General features: G+C 38.3%; 1 protein-coding gene across 3 annotated transcripts in view; it reads left to right on the top strand.

Annotated features, from left to right (window-relative positions):
- tenm2b (teneurin transmembrane protein 2b) overlaps positions 1-22,446 on the top strand; it is a 256,831-nt gene that overhangs the window by 201,194 nt on the left and 33,191 nt on the right. For all 3 annotated transcript variants that reach the window (XM_084137419.1, XM_084137420.1, XM_084137421.1), the window contains 2 exons: positions 4,842-5,080; positions 16,820-16,942. In XM_084137419.1, coding sequence (XP_083993545.1) covers positions 4,842-5,080; positions 16,820-16,942 — 362 coding nt within the window. The remainder of the gene's footprint in view (positions 1-4,841; positions 5,081-16,819; positions 16,943-22,446) is intronic.

Here is a 22,446-nt window from a genome sequence, read left to right as displayed (position 1 = left end):
CAATGTAAAACCATTTTTGGTTGGCTGGGATTCCTGGAGGCATTTATCATATTTTGAGTTTGTGGAAATAAACAGCAGACTTGCCTCTATGAAAAGACAATATATTTTGGACGCTACATGCAAACAGTAAAGGACCTTGGCCCTGTAAAAAATGTTGAACACCAAAGAGGCTTCGTCACTGATTCGGAAATCCCAATTAAGTGGAATGTTTAAGACAGTTCGGACTGTTTATATATTTGTGTGGAATACTAATTCACCTTGAGAGATGTTTGTGTTTGTTTGCATTCTCTGTTAAATCTCATGTTTGCTTGTTAATTGCTCTGGACCTTTCCTCTTCTCCCACAGGAGGAGAGAATAGATGTTTACTGTGAAAGTGAGAATTTTTGCGGCTTTGCCTTGCTTTTGCTTATTGCCATGTTTCTCGGTCGTGCTCTGTTTGCGCTTGTTGGTGTGGATGATTTGCTGGTGAGATGTCCCAGTAGGGCAAGCGTTCTCTGATTGGCTCGCTGTTGTTTTTCGCAAACACAAGTTACAAATAAAAATGTGCAAAAACTTGACATTGTTAAAAGTTTCAGAAGTAATTATAAGCATCATGTGTTACAACAGGGACCTTTCAAATTCACTGTGATGAAGAAGCTCTAGGAATTCATATTCTGGCATAAACCATGATAAACATAAAATAATGTAAAAAAAATATACAGTGAGGAAAATAAGTATTTGAACACCCTGCTATTTTGCAAGTTCTCCCACTTGGAAATCATGGAGGGGTCTGAAATTGTCATCGTAGGTGCATGTCCACTGTGAGAGACATAATCTAAAAAAAAAAATCCAGAAATCACAATATATGATTTTTTAACTATTTATTTGTATGATACAGCTGCAAATAAGTATTTGAACACCTGTCTATCAGCTAGAATTCTGACCCTCAAAGACCTGTTAGTCTGCCTTTAAAATGCCCACCTCCACTCCATTTATTATCCTAAATTAGATGCACCTGTTTGAGGTCGTTAGCTGCATAAAGACACCTGTCCACCCCATACAATCAGTAAGAATCCAACTACTAACATGGCCAAGACCAAAGAGCTGTCCAAAGACACTAGAGACAAAATTGTACACCTCCACAAGGCTGGAAAGGGCTACTGGGAAATTGCCAAGCAGCTTGGTGAAAAAAGGTCCACTGTTGGAGCAATCATTAGAAAATGGAAGAAGCTAAACATGACTGTCAATCTCCCTCGGACTGGGGCTTCATGCAAGATCTCACCTCGTGGGGTCTCAATGATCCTAAGAAAGGTGAGAAATCAGCCCAGAACTACACGGGAGGAGCTGGTCAATGACCTGAAAAGAGCTGGGACCACCGTTTCCAAGGTTACTGTTGGTAATACACTAAGACGTCATGGTTTGAAATCATGCATGGCACGGAAGGTTCCCCTGCTTAAACCAGCACATGTCAAGGCCCGTCTTAAGTTTGCCAATGACCATTTGGATGATCCAGAGGAGTCATGGGAGAAAGTCATGTGGTCAGATGAGACCAAAATAGAACTTTTTGGTCATAATTCCACTAAACGTGTTTGGAGGAAGAAGAATGATGAGTACCATCCCAAGAACACCATCCCTACTGTGAAGCATGGGGGTGGTAGCATCATGCTTTGGGGGTGTTTTTCTGCACATGGGACAGGGCGACTGCACTGTATTAAGGAGAGGATGACCGTGGCCATGTATTGCGAGATTTTGGGGAACAACCTCCTTCCCTCAGTTAGAGCATTGAAGATGGGTCGAGGCTGGGTCTTCCAACATGACAATGACCCGAAGCACACAGCCAGGATAACCAAGGAGTGGCTCTGTAAGAAGCATATCAAGGTTCTGGCGTGGCCTAGCCAGTCTCCAGACCTAAACCCAATAGAGAATCTTTGGAGGGAGCTCAAACTCCGTGTTTCTCAGCGACAGCCCAGAAACCTGACTGATCTAGAGAAGATCTGTGTGGAGGAGTGGGCCAAAATCCCTCCTGCAGTGTGTGCAAACCTGGTGAAAAACTACAGGAAACGTTTGACCTCTGTAATTGCAAACAAAGGCTACTGTACCAAATATTAACATTGATTTTCTCAGGTGTTCTATCCGTCTGTCTTCTGTCTGACTGTCTGTCCGTCTGTCTGTCCCGTGTATGTTTAATGCAATATAATCTTCAAACCTTCTAGTGAAAAAAGAATACACTTTGTCTTTGTATGTGTGCTCATTAATCAATATGTGTGTGAACTGAACCTAAGTGTTGTTTCCATTACCTTGTAGATGCAGTTCAGGGATTAATGACTGTGGGTCACAATATGAATATTTTGCTACAATAACACTTTTATTGGTTGCTTTTTTGTCCCTCCTTTTCAGTCTTTCTCCATTTCTCTATCTCCGTCTCACTTTCACAAATCTCTCCCCTTCTCTTCTTCCACGGCAGTGTAATGTAATTTGAGGGTTTGAGGGTTGACACTTTTAAGGCTTATTTTAAGTTGATTTATCACATGTCTGTCAAACCATATGATGAAATAAGTTTGGACCTCATATAATTCTAGAATATTATCAAAGTAGGACAAAGTTTCATAATTATTCTGTGCATTGTGTTATTAAGCTAGATTGGTAAAAAGATTGTCTGTTTGTTTTCAGACGAATCGTAAAGGCTTGAATGAGTTACTTGAGCCAGAGCTTGTCCACAGATGACCGTGTCTGCCCAGTGAGATTGCACTGTTTAGAGCAAGGCCACACACACAAAGTAAAGGCAGTGGAGTAGGGAATGACAGATTTTCTCTATACCCACTTCACTGCTCTCATCCAGCTCATATGAAAACAGTTCAAACTCAGCCACTTATTCTGCTGTGAATTCGAACCATAGCTGTACAGGAACCTGACTGCCATTTCACAACCTGTTACTTCTTTCCAGCCCTGAAATGAGCAGCAGGAACCGAATGCAGAAAAGATTTTAAAGAACAATTCATACTAAAATAAAAATTCTAAATTTTTTCCTCAACCTTGCCTTTCCAAAGGATAGGGTTTTCTTTTCTGTGTGTGTTCAGAAGACGGTTCATGCTGCTCTTTTCCATAAAGTTAAAGAATACAGTGACCAATGCACTCTCTATATATATATATATATATATATATATATACACACACACAGTCTCAGTCATATTGACCACTTTAATATATTTATAGTGATTTTTACTTTTGGAGCTTGACAGCTCATCACTTCATTCCTTTATTGTATTAAAAAAAAATCTAAAACCGTTGGGTTCTAAGGAAAAAGAAAGTCAGACGACATACACTAAACTTTTTTTTAAATGAAATTAATTCTATTATTCAGCAAGGACACATTAAATGAATCAAAGGTGACAGGAAAGGCATTTATAATATAATTTCTATTTCAAATAAATGCTGTCCTGTTCTTTCTATTCATCAAAGAAACTTAAATATTAAGCAGCACAACTGTTTTCAACATTGATAATGATCTGAAATGTTTCGTGAGCAGCAAATCAGCATATTAGGATGATTTCTGAAGGATCATGTGACACTGAAAACTGAAGTAATGATGCTGAAAATTCAGCTTCGCCATCACAGGAAGAAATTGCATTTTAAAATATATTAAAACAGAAAACAATTATTTTAAATTGTAATAATTTCTCAATATTACTGTTTTACTGTATTTTTGATCAAATAATTACAGCCTTGTTCAGAATAAAAGACTTCTTTTTTAAATATTTTTTAAAAAGCACACCGACCACTTTTGATTGGTAGTGTATAGTGACATGAAGGTGAGTAAATGGTGTCACATGTTATTCTAGACTGTTAAGCAGGTTCAGCTCAGATCTAGCAATAGATTTGTTGCTGAGTTTTGCTGGCCAGTGCTCATGGGTTGTTCTGGCTGTGGGCAGCAGGGAGCAGTTGGATGCCTAGCAGGGGGCCAACAGAGAGGCCTGGTGGAGTCTGACTGGACCTCCTGTCCCGAACAAGACACATGGACAAAGATCTGAGGCTGGTTTAGCATAGGACCTCAGCCTGAGCCAAACCTAGTGCTCATCAAAGCTTCCTGGTCAACTGTCATCTGCTTTCATCTCCTTCCCATCTGCCCACGTCCCCAAACACGCACACACACGTTACCCCTTTCAGCCCACCTTTGACTCTGTTCACCATGGCTATCAGATCTGGCATTATTTGCAATAACATTGCCATCCACCTTATCATTTGACCTCTCATTTTATGTCTGATGGTCATAATCTTTTGAATTATAAAGGTTTGATGCAGTCCAAGGTGATTAGAACTGTGTTATTCAGCATCCTACTGAATCTTAGCAAGAACAGGGATTTAACAACAACAAAAATCAATTCTCTCTGCTGAGCAGTCGATTGGAGTTGTCTTTATGATGCATTCAGTCTACACTGCTAGTACACAAAGTAGTAGTCTAATGCCTAATACTTTTTAAATGGCCAGAGCTGTGTTAAATGAGCCTCATTTAAAGCCATTATGTACAAATTGATCTCCTGTTTATTAGAAAAAACTACAGCATGAGAATGAAATGAACAACATGAGCTTCTGAAAAATGTGAATGAAACAAATAGCCTACCCCCCCCCCCATTAAACACGCTTAAACGGGCTTCTTTTTAGTCATTCAGCTCATTAAAGAAGTTTTTTCTTTAAGATTTATCAAAGCCCAGTAAAGCCGTGGGCATATTGACAATTTTCAGAACGTTTAGACTAGTGATACTGATAAGAAAGAGATTTGTCTTTTGCTGGCATTAGTTCAGATTAACAGCTGAGTCATGTTTAAAATGAGTCATGTTATTGTTCTTTTTTCTTTCTTCTTGTAGGCACTTTCTTTTTAAGACACCGTCTGGGAGCACTCCTCTGTTCAGCAGCTCTTCACCAGGTTATCCCTTGACCGGTGGTACCGTCTACTCCCCACCACCCCGACTCTTACCCAGAAACACATTCTCCAGGAGTTCCTTTAAGCTGAAGAAGCCCTCCAAGTACTGCAGCTGGAAATGTGCCGCTGTGTCTGCGATCGCAGCCGCCGTGCTGCTGGCCGTCCTGCTCTCTTATGTCATAGGTATGTTCTTCAAAGCACTGTTCAATATAAAATCATTATGCTGTACTATACAATAATTATGTTACTTCACTAAGGCATTGTTCAAAAATGTATTGTTGCAAATTCATAGTTCGTAAAATTACTTGGTCAGCATTGGCTTCATTTTTGTGCAGACTTTGCAGATTGTGCATGTCATGCAACATGCCATTCATTGTTTGCCATGGCTAATTTTGTCCCCAAATAATATACAACTACAGAGAAAGTGTCTCTAGTTGTTCAGATGAAATTTTCATGTCATTAGTAGGTATTGATGGCAACACCTAAATGAATGGCAATCTGGCACTTGAATTTGTTTTGCTGAGTGATAGTCTTAAATGTGATCATCCATTTTCTTTGCGCTGTCCTTGAGGATTTACCCTTGAAGCATGTAAAAAACCTCACTTGTCACTTTATAAGCAATTTATAATTTAGCATGATACAAACAGTGATATTTAATTCACATTTTACAATTCAGTCATGCATAATTAGCTCCTGAACTGAATTCACGGATCCTTGATGGATCATTTATTTCTGTCTAAACAATAAGTCAGCAACCACGGCATGATGAATAAATTAATGTAATTAGACACTCCTTAAATGTCATGAGCACAAGTTAGTGTAGTTAGCAGAGGGTTTGCAGGGCAGTGCTCAGTGTCCTCCAGCACACCATGGCCTTTCAAAGCTCAAAGAATGACCCTGAGATGACTCGCTCAGAAGAATGACATTTATCACGAAGAACGAAACGCTTCAAAGCTTCTTTGATAAACCATTGATGTGTGTTATTGTTGTGGTACAATTGCAGCAAAGCAAATACCCACGCAGAGGGGCGGAAGGAGCATCAGCGTGTGGACGTTTACTTCAGACGGCAATGTGTGATTCATCGCCGTTTGATATGGGCTGTGATTCGGATGTATTTGGGGAAGGAGGGTTTGATCTTATCAAGGCACCTCTGCTGGGAGTGCTGCTTAGTTTCAAGTCTAAAGTGCCTCTCTTTTTCTTAAAAAGAGTTACTGTAAGTTAAGTTCTTAGTAACTGAGCAGTGAAAAGTTATAGGGTTTTCTGATGCATCCTCAAGTGAATTTGAAAAAAAAAAGAACAGACAGAGAACACATTTGGTGTTTTTTCATTACTGAGAGTTGCACTTGAACGGTAAGAAAAGGTGGCACTGAATGTGAGAAAGAGACTGCGTGTCGAGTCTGATAAGAGTCGGACCCTTTCCAGCAATACAGTCAACGGTAAATGTCACCAAGCACCTTGAGTGTGTGCCAGCCTGTGAGTTGCACCTTTACAAAGCAGTGAAAAAAAGCAGCTTTTTCTGCTCGAATAATCTGCACATTTACACGTTTAACATCTCATTTGTTTTTCCTTGTTTATTTTGCAGGAGCCTTGGCTCTGGCCTTATTTTTAGTTTTTGTGCACATTGCAGAGCCAATTTCTGCCTCAATACTGTCAAGCATTTACACACACACACACACACACACACACAATATTTATGCTCAGAGTACTTTTGATGTGAGTGTGCTTTTAAATGAATGTGTATTTGTGTGTATCTTGTGTGCAGTGGTCTGTAAAGTGTTCTGTAAACTATTCCAAAACCTCAGGGACTTTTACCCGTACAATGGGACTCTTAATGCATATGTATGGCTGCTCCACTGAGCTGTAACCACCCAGTTAGCAACACTGTTCATTGCCTGAATCACACAGGTTCTTTAAAGTTTGTACCACACTTCACACAGCACCCTGCATTTGAACACACAGTCAGACTGAAAGCCAAAACTTGAACCCAACTCTGAACGGTAGTGTATTTATACTTTTTTTTTTTGGAACTGATGGTTACACCAGAATTTTTGAGTTGTTTGATTAACATTTTATTGAAAATGGCATTCAAGATCTTCCAAACCTAATGAAACTAATGAGTACTTTTTTTAAGAATATGCCACACGTGGTGTAAACTAAAACTAAAATATTTTATTTATATACATTTATTTGTATATATCTATTTAAATATTTTACTTTATTTTAAACCCACTGGCTGCCATTCTTTCATATTTTTTCTGTCAGTGATATAAACCAGCTTCAAAACATTTTTTGAGCATAACATCCATTCCCAGAACTCCAAGTGTGCTCCCTTTCAAATCCAATATCCCAGTGCTTTGTCCAATACTCATGGCCTAATTACAGTGTCAATCTCTTGGACGGCTGTTTCTGAGAATGTTTGTCTTGCCATTCTCATGTCAGAGGCAGCATCCCTTGCTTGAGATCTGGATACAGGTTGCTAGGAGACAGGTGTTGCAGTCCTGATGCGGGAGGTTGGGGTTCTGCACGGGGCACAGCGGCTGCATCTGACTGCCATAAGGCCACTGTGACTAATGTGGACTAATTGGTGTAAGATGATGAAAGAAGCAGATGAAAGAAGGAGAGATAAATGATAGATGTCTAAAGGCTAAGTGAAGTATTCTGCCCCCCACCTTCCTCATTGCACACGTTCCACATTGCACGCCCTCTAAGCTGCACGCGTGCGCGGCCGCAACCTTCGGATGTCTCAAACGCGCAGAAAGAATAAAAAACGCAAAAATAAGTAAAACACAGATATTTCTGTATTGTGCTAGTGTGAAGCTCTGAATGGGGTATTTATTCTGTTCTTGTATTCAAATTAAGCGCGGTCCACTGCTGCGCACGTGCTGCGGAATCGATAAGACAAGTAGTATGTGACGATACATTGTTGTATCGATGTATCGAACACAGCCCTAGTCATGCTCCCTGAAGCCATGTCGTGTTCTGTTCCCAAGCCTTGTTCTGCCAAGTCAAGTTGACTGGTCCTGTTAATCACACTGTAGACCCTTCTCTTACACCTTAACCTACCCTTTAACCTTGAAAGACCCATACTACCAAACATGTCTGTCCCTATAACCTTATCCCATATCCCACCTCATGCATTCACGTGTTTCAAGTCAGTAAAGATTTGTTGAATAATTGAGATACATTTAGAATCGTTTCATAATAGTGATTCTTAGAATCGATTCTATGAATTGTAAGAAGCTTAAATATTATCATCCCTACTGTTGAATTATGTCCATTAAGGATTGTGAATTTATAAAGTATTTAGTCAGTTTTGATTTCCCGTTGATTGTAAATCATCTATTCAGTTGCAGAGCGATGTGTGCCGGAAGTGTAATGACTCACCATTCCAGCTCCTGCCAATGAAACAGTGGCTTGTTTATGAAACAGGTCAAGACTCTGTCAGGTCTATGGTAACACGCTGTATGTCAGTCAGAATGAGTCATCATGTGTCCATTTACCACTGCTCTCTGTCAGCAGGGACTTTTAGTGTCCATTTTATATTTGTCCTCACCACACACACACACCCACCCTGGGAGCCTCGTGGCATGCTCCTCTGCCCATACTGGCACGCAAACAAACACAACAATCAGTCACACACCTACACACCCCGAGATCTTGGAGATTCTGTCTTGTGGAGATAACATGTTCACCAGCCAATCTCTAACTCGCAGCCCTGTGCCGTCTGCCTTACTGACACACTCCAGCGTACATGCCCGAAGCTGATTAAAATGACACTTTTCATTTTTTACTTTTACTTTTATATTTACTTTCCCCTATATTCTGTGTTTGTCTGACATCTGCTTAATATTAAAGTGACAGGGGAGCGAAAAAGTTTGATTAGAGCTTTGCGTACATACGCTCGGATCGCAGGACAGAGATTGTGGGATCCCCATCGTCACTCTATACCTGTGATAAAAAATGCTGTCAGTCAAAGCATCAGGCTTTCCGCTCGTGCATAGGACAGAGAGAGGGAGAAGAGGTGAATTTTTGTGTGTGTGTGTGTGTGTGTGTGTCTTAATACCGTGGGGAGTGATTGTTGTGCTTTGAGTATTTGACAAGCTGAGTGGAAAAGATTGGATCCATCTCGTCATGCCCATGCAGGAGGTTCGGGGAAAGTGTGTGTGTGTGTGTGTGTGTGTGTGTTAAACTCATAGACCTTGCATGCCTGAAGCAACATCCATGATTTTTTATTTATTTTTATATTTTGAGCGCATATGTGTGTGTGGCATTATAGGACGTTCTATCTGGGGATTGCAAGTTTTCCCAGGGTACTGTGAGAGTTTTTTGGTCAACAGTCAAGACTGAGTGAGCTGATGTAATCAGATGGAGCTGGTCCTCGGGGTGTGGCGGTTCACTGTAGCCTTTCATTTATATTCATAGCAGCAGGACTTGTGCACCTCAAATCAAAACACACATCAAAGCCACACACACACTCGAAGGAGATCAGCAGCAATGAAAACAACGTTTCACCTTCAGGGAAGAGGCTGATTTTGTGTGTGTGTGTGTGTGTGTGTGTGTGTGTGTGTGTGTGTGTGTGTGTGCTTTTGAAGGTAATATACAAAGGCCGGTGTGTTTTTTGCTTTTGCATTCCTCTTTCTTGGTCAGTCAGAGAGTGTAATTCTTGGTCACACTTTAGTTTAAGGTCTAATTCTCACTGTTAACTAACTATTAACTATGACTTTTGCCTCAATTAACTGATAATTACTACTTATTAATAGTTAGTAAGGTAGTTGTTAAGTTTAGGTATTAGGGTAGGATTAAGGGATGTAGAATATTTGACCCAAAATGAGTCGCAATGAGCAAATTTTCACAAATTAGTTATTGTTATTTTTACATACTTTCACATACATACATAAAAAAACCTTCCAAATTATGTATGATTTACTGGAATCAGACAAAAGAATACTGAGCTACACCTATTTGAAGTGGATACAGTCAGCAAAGTCAATTTAGAGGAAAAATCGATATAAAGTTTTCTAAAGGATCCAAAACAAAATCACCTAGCTACCATACCTTAAAATCCCTGGTAATAACACCAAATTTGGCACACACCAAGTCAAAACCAAATATTTATAGGAAAAATATTTATTCAACTTTTATTTCCCATGATACCACAATTGTTTGATTAACATTAATGAGACAGACAGCCTATACAGTATATTAAGACCTACTGTACCGCACAGTTAAAATATAATGTTACACATCAGATGTTTTTCCCCAACAGTTAACCAAACGTTCACTTAAGACATAACAGACAATATTTGCGTGAATACTCACCAAGACAGATATTTTGAAATTCTGTAATTCTGTGTAGGCTATATGTACATATCGGTATCGCGCGCTGTCTGAGGTGTCTTTGTGCGTACGCTTCGGATCTGTCAGTCAGTGCACATAAGATCGTTTTGTTTACATCAGCATGAATTTGAAAATCACATTTCATTGGTTCAGAATCATGCCATCGAGAATTCGCCATGAATATTCACAAAGTTGGAATGCTGCGCTTTAAAATGATACCAAACTTGTGCTGAGGGGAAGCGCGAGAAGCTAGCAGAGAAAAACAGCATTTTTCATGGACAAAGGAAAGGTACTCCTCTCAGAAAACGTACAGATAAAGATACTTTTAGATGTTTAATTGCTATTTGGAACACTGGGATCGCTAGTGTACTATAAGTATCATATAATGTAAGTATTACTGCAATATAATAATATTAATGAATATTAGAGTTTTAATATTACATATTTTTTATTTTATATAATATTTATGCTGTAATTTATTTACGTTCATGCCACATTATTTCGGTTGAACCCCAGTCTTTATTCTTTTTACGAAACAAACCACTTTTGTGGAGCTTTTACAAACTGAAAGCTGCTCTAAAGCAGACTATAGATTTATTTAATTAAATCACCGCTTTTTGCAGTATAATAATCGCAATAGCCTGCAGTGTGATTTTGATTGTATGTAGATTTATTGTGCAGCCCTTGTGTTGGCATTAAACAATCTTCTGTAACATCAGGTGAAGATTGCTGTGAAGTGAGGATGAGTTGCGTCAGGTTGATTTAGGTACATCAGTGTGTGTGTGCGTGTGTGTGTTTGTGTGTGTGTGTGCGTTCCATGGGGACATACTGCATGGATGTTTTCATTCACACAGCTCATTCAGGTAGCAACTCTTCCCAGACAAAGAGGGAAGTTGGAACGATGAAGCTTTGGAGCTCCAGGAATAGGACTCCTACCCTCTGGTGAGCTTCCCTCTCACTGGGTTCACTGGACATCTAGCTGTCTTCTGGTCCCCCCAGCCTTTGTAGCTGGACTTCAAAGTGGCTTCAGATTGTGCGATTTATTTGCTTTTTGCTGGAATGGTACCCATAGGGAGCAGCCTGTTTCATCCATACATATCCCTCGTGGGTATAAATGCAACACAAGGCTTAATAAATAATGAAACGTTGGGCAAATATCAGTAGTTTCTTATCTGAAGCATTTGGCAGTGAGCCGTGTTTCAAAGGGTGGCAATAGAATAGCTAGTAGAACTGGGTTTGCTGGCTATGTAAAGTAGTCGTGTGTATGTTTTTGATTTTCTGAAACATTGGTGTACCACAAATCCTGGGGCCTCCCTGCAAACCATGAGATGGGGCTCCGCATTGTGACATCATGCACAAGCGTTTCTTATTGTGGGTGCAACAGAATAGAGACAGACAGTTATGGTCTTTTCCGGCATTTTTCATTTTTCGTTTAATAAATTTTTTAATACGAGTCTAATTCTTTAATTTGTATCCTCTGCTGTGTGTGACAGTTACTTTTTAAATGTCCTGCTCATTCATCCTCCTCTGATACTCTGGTGCTCAAGGTGAAAGCATGTGCTGTCAACTTTCATCATTTGAGGATGCATCGATTTTTTTTCTTGTGGCTGTAAGCCTGAAGAGCAAGATGAAATGATTTGTAAAATTTTATTTTTTAAGCCTCTCCCTAAGTCTATTTACATCTATTTACATTCTCTGCTATGTGTAACAACAACAACAACAACAAAAAATATATGGGGAAATACGGGAACAATTTATATATTATAATGACAGAATATGCTAATCAATGACTAGAAGATAGTTAACTCCACATCCGCTACATAAATTCATCAACTAACCATTCAGAAATGGTTGCATTCTACATGTTGTCACTTCTTCTTGAGTCTCTCCATCATTGTCCGACTCCAGTTTGAACATAAAAGGCAGAGCAGTTTCTGACATTTTAGTGCTTGTCTGTGTGAGGTAATTGGAGCTGCGAACACACACACACACACACACACACACACACACACACACACACACACACACGCACAAGCTCTTGAAGCTCCGCCCTCTGTGCCAGGAGCAGCAGCTCATTTGCATTTAAAGGGACACACACAAAATGACGCGTTTTTTGCTCACCCTCAAAAAGGGACAATTTTAACATGAACTAAAACTTCACATACACACTCTGGGGATATCAGAGACTTATTTTACATCTTGTAAAAAGGGGCATACCACCCCTTTAGCATCATAACGCAGCGTTGAGTTCCTCTCGAAAGGGAACTTTCCTTCCCTCACATTAGAGAAAGGCAGCTGACAGACAGCTGCTCCTTGATCATGTTAATTTGTGTGTGTCTTCTGTTTGTTATGCACCTGATCAATAATCAACATTTAAGCACATGATATATTGTCTCCCTTGATTTGGATTCTGTGTAAATACTTTTAGCCTCTGTGTACCCTCTTAGCATTTTATTCTATGCAGAGCAAAATCGTAATACAGCAATACACTCAAACATTCACACATACCGGCAAACCTCCAGAGACTATCCGCAGGCACCTTAGCAGCACATCGACCACGTATAGTTGTTTCATAAAGCTGACACCACTATCTGTTTAGTGTCGTCCTCAATTTCCAAGCATCTCTCATGCTGTCAAAGGTAAGTCAGCTCTTTTCTCCAGTTATTCTGCTAGCGTGAGCTCACGAAGGAGATCAGCTGACTTACCTGTGACTTGGTTTTCAGGGCCGTGCCTAAGAGCAGTGCTTCTCATGCATTAGCTCATACTGTAGCTATCACATCAGCAGCACCTTCATATACTGTACACATATATCAGTGTATATCAGCCCCTTATGGACCACCAGTGGTTATGAACAACTCACACATCTTGTCAAAATGAAGTTCATTCAGAGTAGAAATGTCAAAATACATGTACTTTATATGTATGTACCTAGTAAAATAATGTGAGAATATCTCTGATAACTGATACTGTCTTTCTGCAGTATCGTTAGTGCAGAGCACTTAGTTTGTCTGACCAACAGATCTCAAAAACAATATCCATTTTTCATACTATGATTGTGATACTCTTATTGTGATGCTATAACATACTATTATTTTTAATTCTACTAAATGTTTAAACATATTTGATATATATTTTAATATGCACCACCTTTCAAAAGTTTGTGGCCAGCAAATTTAAAAAAAAATGTTTTTGAAAGAAGTCTCTTCTGCTTACCAAGGCAAATAAATGCATATTTAATCAACGAATTGGGTTGATTAACCCAATCAAATTTAACTGTAATATTGTGATTATTATTACAATTTGAAATAAAAGTTTTGCATTTTAATATATTTTAAAATGTAATTTATTCCCGTTATGGCAAAGCATCGTTACTCCAGTCTTCAGTGTCACATGATCCTTCAGAAATCATTCTAATATGCTGATTTGCTGCTCAAGAAACATTTATTATTATTATCAATGTTGTAAACAGTTGTGCTGCTAAATATTTTTTGTGGAAATCGTGATACTTTTTTTCCAGGATTTTTTTATGAATAGAAATCAAAAACAGCATTAATTTGAAGTAGAAATATTTTGTAACATTATAAATGTCTTTAATGGAGCCTTAATGAATGAAAATAATAATTACTGACCCCAAACTTTTAAACAGTAATGCATTTTTTTATTAATATAATATCATTTTAGCTATGGGCCATAATATGAAAATAATTATTAGATTTTCATCATTGTTATGTTGGTGAACCTAATGTAAACCCAGATAGTTATGTCAGTAAAATGATTTTAATAAGCCAAGATAAAAAATATGATTTTTGTCAAATATCGGATTCGACATTCTAGTGTAAATCCATTTCGATCATAGAACAGTAATGCATTTTTGACCTAATGCTTATACGAGTCACATATTCAGTTTAGGGTCAGAATTAGGGCTTTCATCTGACCCTAAACTGAATATGTGATTCGCATAAGCATTAGGTCAAAAATGCATTACTGTTCTATGATCGGAATGGATTGCTAAAGAAAGAGTTCCACTTTTGCAATGCTGCTGTCAGCACCAACTCAACTGGTACAGCTCAGTGAAATAAGCTTTGCAGCTTAGATTTCATTTTCTCGGTGTGCTTTTAAGTCCGAGAAGAAATCCAGACTGAAGATGCAGACTTACTCAGGCAAGACAGGGAAATACTTTTGACATCTGTATCCCAATCTGTTCTCTCACTCCTTCTCTTTCTTCCTGTTTCTTTCTCTATGCTTTAGGTAGGTAATATTATGCATCACTTTGAAGAGGTGAATTATACATAGAGATTACATAAAGATAGGGGCAGCATCTCATGAATTTCACATCTAACACATTTTCTGTTAATAATTAATGCTTATTGCACAGACCAAAAATGTTTGTTGAAGATCTCCAAATTTGATTAGCAAAACAAAAAGTGCAAAGTGACGCTAATGCTAATGCTGCCAGACATGAGGCCAGTGTTCGGCCCTTACCTGACCCTTAACCATGCCCACATTCTTCCACAGAGGATACTTCTTGTGCTGTCCCTTTTATTCTCTAGATGGATGCTGAATGAACCTTCTGTATGTAATTTAATGTTACAATTATTTTAATTATATTTGTTTATTCCACTGTTACTGTCTTTACTGTTGTTCCTGTTAATTAATTAACAAATAATTGTCTTGTTAACACATTTGCAGCAAATGAAAACTTGTAAAAATGCTGTTGAAATGGCTGAACATTTCAATTAATGAGGCATTGATATACTTTATATAAATTCACATGGATTGTTTATTACTTTTGAAGCTAATTGATCAAAGATTTGAAGAGGTTGGCCTGTACAACTGATAAGGCTTCTGTCCTTATCCAGCTGTGGTGAAAATTGACATTTATTTTTTTTAAACTTTGTATTAAAACATGCTTTAATCTCAATATGTTGACCACACTTGCTACATTAGAAGATAAAGTGATGCTAAAATGCTTTTCGGTGATATTTAAAGGTTGAGTGATTTTCTTTTTTCCTTTTGTGGTTGAATTCAAGAATGTTTACATATATGTGAAGAAAGCAATCCATTAGCCTTTCAATTCAAATCAATAGCTCACCAGTGCTTGCTGCCCTGTATGTATACTCTGCAACCTGGACACTGGCATCTTGCTTTAAGAGAACTCCAGAAGCATATGACTGATAACTCTCTATTATAAGGGGGAAATACACATATATTTCAGATGAAAGCCATTTCTGCCTTATTATATTATTTATAAAAAAAAACAAGAAATTAATTATATGCATTTAATGAAATTAAATATATAATAAATGAAATATTTGTTTTTGTGTGGCAAAATCAGCTTTCAACCAATAGCTTGCAGAGGAATAAAACATTAGCCTATGTTAAGAATTTCTCCACAGCACAAGATGTTTCAGGTCATAACAGACCATCTTTGTCAGCGAACACTGCAATGAAATGGACAAAAAGAAAGCAGGAGGGATGGAGGATACGCGGAAGGTGAAAAGAACAATGAAGGAGCGAGAGATATTGCTGATTAGAGGACAGAGAGATACGATGAGGAATAGTGCATGTGGGACAATGACTAGATGGCATCAGAGCATCTGACAGCCTGAAGGAGTCAGCTTTTTCTTTTGACCCCTCTACACAAGAGTGATAACACACCCTCAAATGTACAGTCAGGAGGTACCAAAAGACTGAGTTGGCATTGATTTTGCGTGGATGAGATTGAGGGAGGGATAGAAGAACTAGGGGGTGGAGGTGAGGTGTTATGGTTGATACTGCAAACGTCAGCATTTTCCCGCAATATTTTATGTCCGCGCGTATGTGTGTGTGTATGACTGCACTTGTTTTTCCATGGGGCACCTCATTTGTAATTTTCACCAGCACATCACAAAAACTAACTTTGTCTGATCATTATCATATTTCTTAAACAGACTTGACAGATTTGAATATTGCATATTGAGTGATCTCCATTGGAGCTAATCAGTCTCTACAAACTCTTGGAAGTGCTGAAGCACTGATTATAGTACATATGGGGTGCGGAGAGAAGCAGGCATCTAGCCAAAATCTTCTCTAGCACACACACACGCACACAAGAATGTTTAGAGAATATTTGGCATCTGTCACCAACTTTAAACTGGCTTCAGTTTTTTTTTTTTTTTTTCAAGACAATTTTCTTGTCCTCTCACAACCTTGCTTTGCAGTTTCAAGATAAGTGTAATTTCCTTTCTCAAATCGTATTGTGCTGCATTTAATGTTTTGTTTTTCTCATTTGCCACCCGCTTCTATGTGACATATTCATATCTTTGGGGAATTTAGGATTCCTGTATTGGTTTGGATTAAACCTGGTCCAACAAAACCTGTCTGGGCACAGAGCCCAAACAAAGCACAGACTGCAGTCAAAGTGTCATTTTCTATAATGAGTGTATTTGTATGCTAAAGTCACCTCTGTCAGCAAGAGTTATAGTTGTTGTGTGTCGCATGCTCTCAGCTGTCAGGACGTGTCATCCGTGGCATACATAATGTAGTTGGAAGGTGTAATGTAGTGTCATGTTCTATTTTTTAATTCTCTCTTTCTCTCCCTTATAGCTCTTAATCTGCTTGGCTTGAATTGGCGGCTGAAGCCCACAGAAGGGCATCTAGTGAACACTGGCCTCAGCATGAGTATTCCTGGCATTGGCGATGTGGCAACAGTGCCCTCCGGAGGCAGAGGTAAAAGCAAAACACGACCCTGAAACCCTGAAACATGACCATGTGAAATCCAAATCACCTGATGACATAAAATGCAAACCCCCTGATAACATGAAATCCAAACTGCTCTCTGTTTACACATCAATTGTTTTATATTGCACAATTCATGAGCATTCATGTTGTTCCAGTGGGGTAAAAAAAAGTTAGTCATAATTCTGTAATTCTGTAAAAAGTACTTGTAATAACATAATTACAGTGTAATAAAAGTAACCATTAGTGATGCGTGGATCGCAGTTATAGCCGCGGACACTGCGAATAATCCGCGGGTTGGGCGGGTCTGGTAACAAAAAAAATAACATTCCAAAAATTGCGGGTGGGTCGCGGGTGGATGAGAGATAAATTAGATTTTAATAAAGATTTTAATAAAGGCTCGGAACTGTCATTTCACGGTAAAACGCAATGAATGTGAACAAGCTGTAACTTTTGTGTGTGCGTGATGTGCAGTGCATGCTTTCAGAGCTGTGCGCTTTCATTGACTTAAGTGATTTAAATCTCACACAATCATATTTATAGCTTCTAACTTAATAAAACAAGCTGTGTTACTATGATGAATAATTACCTCAAAAGGTAGATCTGTATGTGTGATGTACTTTATCTGAATTGAATATATACACATCTCTCACTTTTGTGCACGTACCAGCAATTAACCCTCCGTGTGCCATATAGGTTTCTGACCCCTGATTTAGGCTATTAGAGAAATGACATTTTGCCAAGAGGAACTTTTGCTTTGAATAAATGTTCATTTAAAAGCAGCCTTCAGTGCTTAACACTGAGATTTTGAATTATTGTAATGTGATGATCGGGTGCGGGTCAGGTATCTAAATCAGAGAAAAAAGGTGCGGGTGGGTGACAGGTGGATGATTTGTTTTTAACAGAGGATTCGGGTGACGTTAGAGCTGATCCGCGAATCTCTAAGCATGTTTTCGAGCATAATTTTCTAGCTGATTTTTTTCATTAATTGAAAAAGTAACTTTTTGTTTGCAATGTAATAACTATGTAATAGCATAATAAAACAATGTAATGCAAGTAAGCTTGGTTCACAAATCAAGCCCAATTCTATATATTTTTCTAGCTATTTTACTAATAGAAATAATAACAGTGTAATGAAATATAAATCAATTACATCATAAACCATTTTAGTATAATACATTTTTGTTACTGAATATTTTTTCATTAATTGAAATTGTTTTAATATGACCTAACAATAACTATTTAATAAAATATTAACAACAACATTATGGCATAAGTGCAACCCTACATTTTTTTTAACTGAGTATTTTGTTTCACTAAGAAATATGCCATGTTATAATACAGTAGATTTTGTATTGTCTTCAACTGGTCCAACTCTTCTCAATGCTCCTCCTGCAGTTATATATGTAATGCTAATGCAGTTATTACACATGTTAGTCTATGTCAGACTGAGGTTTTGTAAGAATAATTCTTCTTTACTGGTAATTGAGAGAGTACATTAGTGTAAAATTACAGTCTTGTGTGCCTTTTTCTCACAGCGACCTTTGATAAACATTGTTATTTAGATCTCAGTGGACTTTAGTTAATGGTTCAAAGCTCTGGCTAACTAACTCTCAGTGGCTCAGACACAAAGAATCTTGCTGTCTGTTGTCAAATGATTGTCACATCAAATGATTTATCATTATCATTGTCAACACGTTTAGATGATAACGACTGTCGCTGACCTTTAGAGAGTGCTGGTATTGACGTTCTTCACACACAGTACAGCTTCTTCTCCCTTTAGATAGCTCTAAAAGAGTATTTCTTTATGGAAGAGGACAAATAGGTGCTAATACAGTTTCAACTGGGGAGTGTGTGTGTGCACAATCCTATTTGTTTTGGACTGTATAATGCACAACATAGGCTCATTGGAAAAACATTCCAAAAATGTACCTATAAATACAATTCACTACAGTGTCCAACTGAAATAAACACTAGTGTAAGTAAAACACCAACAACTTTTATTTCCATTCACACAAATTATGATTAATGGCACAGATTATTTCTTGACATACAATACTGTTAAAACCTAAACAAATATATTTTACCGACTGCCTCACATAACCAGGGCTGTGTTTCCCGATAATGTTGTCTCTTAGAGCGCTACGAAGACTCTTAAAGTATAACTTAACTAAAGGTATACCATTTCTAGGCATGTTCCCCGAACCATTCCTTAGGAAGCTGCTTAAGATATACCTTCTTGCGTGCGACGTTACCCAGCGCTGTCCGTGGCGATGGTGCTGAATCTGTTGATATCGATGGCTCGAGAATCAATTATTCTCTCGTGCAGGGGCTGCTTCACTGCATTATGGGAGAAAGCTGTGTTCTTTATAAAAGAAGCACTTCAGAAATAGTTGAAATTGCATTTATTAGGACTCATGGGATATTATAAAAAAATAATCCAAACTATAATAGCCTATAATAGCCTAGCCTATATATTTTAAAATTGTATCATATATTGCTGCCATAATAACCATTTCAAATTTTTACGTGCTTTCTTCTCTTTCCCATTTTTGTTCGCTGAGGTGGAGCTGTGATGAAATAATGTTCTTGTAAATACTTTCCAGCATTTCAGTAATAAAAGTGTACATCTTACGTACGTGCTCGGCAGTGATCAAAAAGGATTTAAACAGTGAATTTTAAATCTCTTCTAGTAAACTCAGAGATGTGGATTCAGACGGCAATTAAATTACCACACGACCTGTTTGTCAAAAAACAGTAGGTATTAATTTGGCCAGGGATTTTTACGCGGGTTGGGTGAGAAAAAAACATTGACATTATGGATTCGGACGGCAATAAAATCACCGACTTACCCCTGTAAATGTTTAAAATACCGTACAAGCCCATGAGAAACAATTAGCGTCCAAATAGGACTTAACTGACAGTAGCCTATGCTTTCACTGGCCTTTGAAATCGCTCTGCGGACGGCACCGTCTTTTAGAACAACTATTCGCTGTATCGCTGCCATAGTTTGAGCAAACTCCCCACCACAATCATTCCCTGTAAATAGACTATTAAGCCTTTAATGGTTTGCCAGCTGATGTACCTTTGGATAATATAATTAAAAATCTTACAACAATCAGTGTAATGACAATTTTATTCTTTGCATGAAAACACTTGAATTCGCCTAATTGAACACTGTCTGGGTGTATTAAAACTTCAGAATTATATTCGTATAGACCTGCAACAGTGATAAGGTAAAGCTAAGAGTGGTCCAGACCAACCTTTCGAACGTATGACTTATAGAAGGTATACTTATCTAAGAACATTTCGGGAATCACATATTAACAATAAGGTATAACTTAAGAACGACGTAGCATTAAGAAGGTTTCAGGAAATGCAGCCCAGCTCTATATGTACAGTATAGCTTTTCTGACATTACAAGTCTTGTGAAACACGAGTCACAACGCTCGATAAAAGAGCTCAAACACTTGTATAAGCAAGCTAAAATGCCATGGTTTACTCACATTTGCTTTTGTTAACACTATCAGTTATGTTTAGGGTAGGATTTAATGTAGATGGTACATTACTTTCAAATGTGATTGACCTTTTCAGAGAAAATTGAACATGCACCACTTACTGGACTTGCCACTATGAAAATGCAGCAGAACATGCAAGAAGCAACGCAATATTTTGCAGAAATGCCACAGGCACGTTTTTCTAATGAGCCTGGGTTGGTAATGGAAGGACTCCTGTCTGATACTGGATGAACATAATGTGGGAGGAAGTACATCAGGTGCAAAAGCTTTAGAGTGCATTTGCTTTCTCTCCTGCTATGTTTTTCTGAAGTGTTTTTTCCCCTTCACTTTGATGGAGAGCTTTCTGGAGAAGGGCTGTCCTACAGACACACAGACACGTGTAATGGTGAGCTGTCAGTGGGGGTGAAGAAGCATGATGCTGGGCTCACACCGTTCTCCTGTTTTAATGTTGTTGTTATGAGGATATACATGTCAGGACCTCAGTGAATCTCTCAACACAAGCATCATGTGCCTTTTTGACTTTCTCATGAAAAGTGCTTCTGATAGCGTCACGGACAAGCAATTTTATATATGCATATAGCATGAAAGCCAGACACAGAAAATACAGAAAGCAAGCAAAAGAAGTCAAGACTGAATAGAAAACATCGCTGAACAGGGGCGCGGGAAAATGTTTTAAGTTGGGGTCTCCACATTTGAATAAGAACCCATATCGAGTCTATAAAACACGTCAAAACTCCCATGAAGCACAACAAGTGTACCTGTGAGAACACTCGTTTAACAGCGGGACATTTGACTGCACATCACATTTTTTACATTATTTATACTGCTTTCAATCTTAATGCAATGTCTACGAGACATAAATTAAGCCTTTTGAGGACATTTGATACATTTGAGTGAAACAGAATTTTCAGTTGGAAAATATAGGCCATTACTTGATTTCATCCACTGGGAATTGAAGGCTTGAAAATGAACAGACTTTTGCTTTTCTGTTCCAACCCCCTCCAAGGGCCATTTGGAATTCCTAAAGGCAAAAAGGTACTGATAGTGATCAAGGCCTATAGGCCAAGATGTGTGTACATCAAGGGTCTGCTAATTGTCACACATTTAGGATGGTGGGGGAAGCTGCAATCTACTGATTGGTCAGTTTGAATGTCTCACATTTGGGTTTCAGTCACATGGTCAAGGAAGGGATGAAAGAAGGTTGTAACTGTTGCTCGCGGGCTTCTTTGGCTCTTCTTTGTCTCCTCTTGGGAGATTTGCTCTTCATCTCTACCTGAGCTCTGCCTTCCATCTCTCTTTCTCTCTACACTTTCTCGCTCTCTCTTGCTCACTCTCTCTCTTTTTCTTAGGTAACATTCTACATACATTCTGGGTACAATTAACTGTGTTTTATTCAAATTTATACATCTAATTTATAACTTATTTATAACCATAACCAAATACTGTTATTAAACCTTCTCGATTATAACATATGTGCTAAATAGTTTTGATTCAGTATTAACATAGAAGTGCTACCTATTGCAATACTATATCGTCATACCATAGCAACGCTCTCCCACATATTTTGCTCTTATTTCCATCATTGGTATAAGTTGCAGTGGGTGGTAATAGACAAGAAGTCTACTGGTTTTTACCATATTGCTAATGATGTTTCTTTAGTCAATCAGCAATCCTGCAGCCTGAACCACTGTTGGCCAACCGCCCTTACAGAATCGTTTGTGGGCAGTACATATCGAAATTAGGAGTTCCATATGGACTTACATGGCATGACCCCAGAGGGTTGTGTATGTGGTGATACTGGCTTCCTAAGCACATTCAGCCTTTCTTCAGTCCCTTAAACTCCTCATATACTGATACAATCTGTCATTTTCTCTAGAGATAGCTAATCATTTATTATAGTATGTTATTTAATAAATTCATAAGAGTTATTGTAGGTTTATAAAAGGCAGGCTGAGGTGACTGACCTAGTCGTATCCA

This window comes from Abramis brama, assembly GCF_963993115.1.
Source record: "Abramis brama genome assembly, chromosome: 15".
Taxonomy (NCBI): domain Eukaryota; kingdom Metazoa; phylum Chordata; class Actinopteri; order Cypriniformes; family Leuciscidae; genus Abramis; species Abramis brama.
This window is presented reverse-complemented; position numbering and strand designations above follow the sequence as displayed.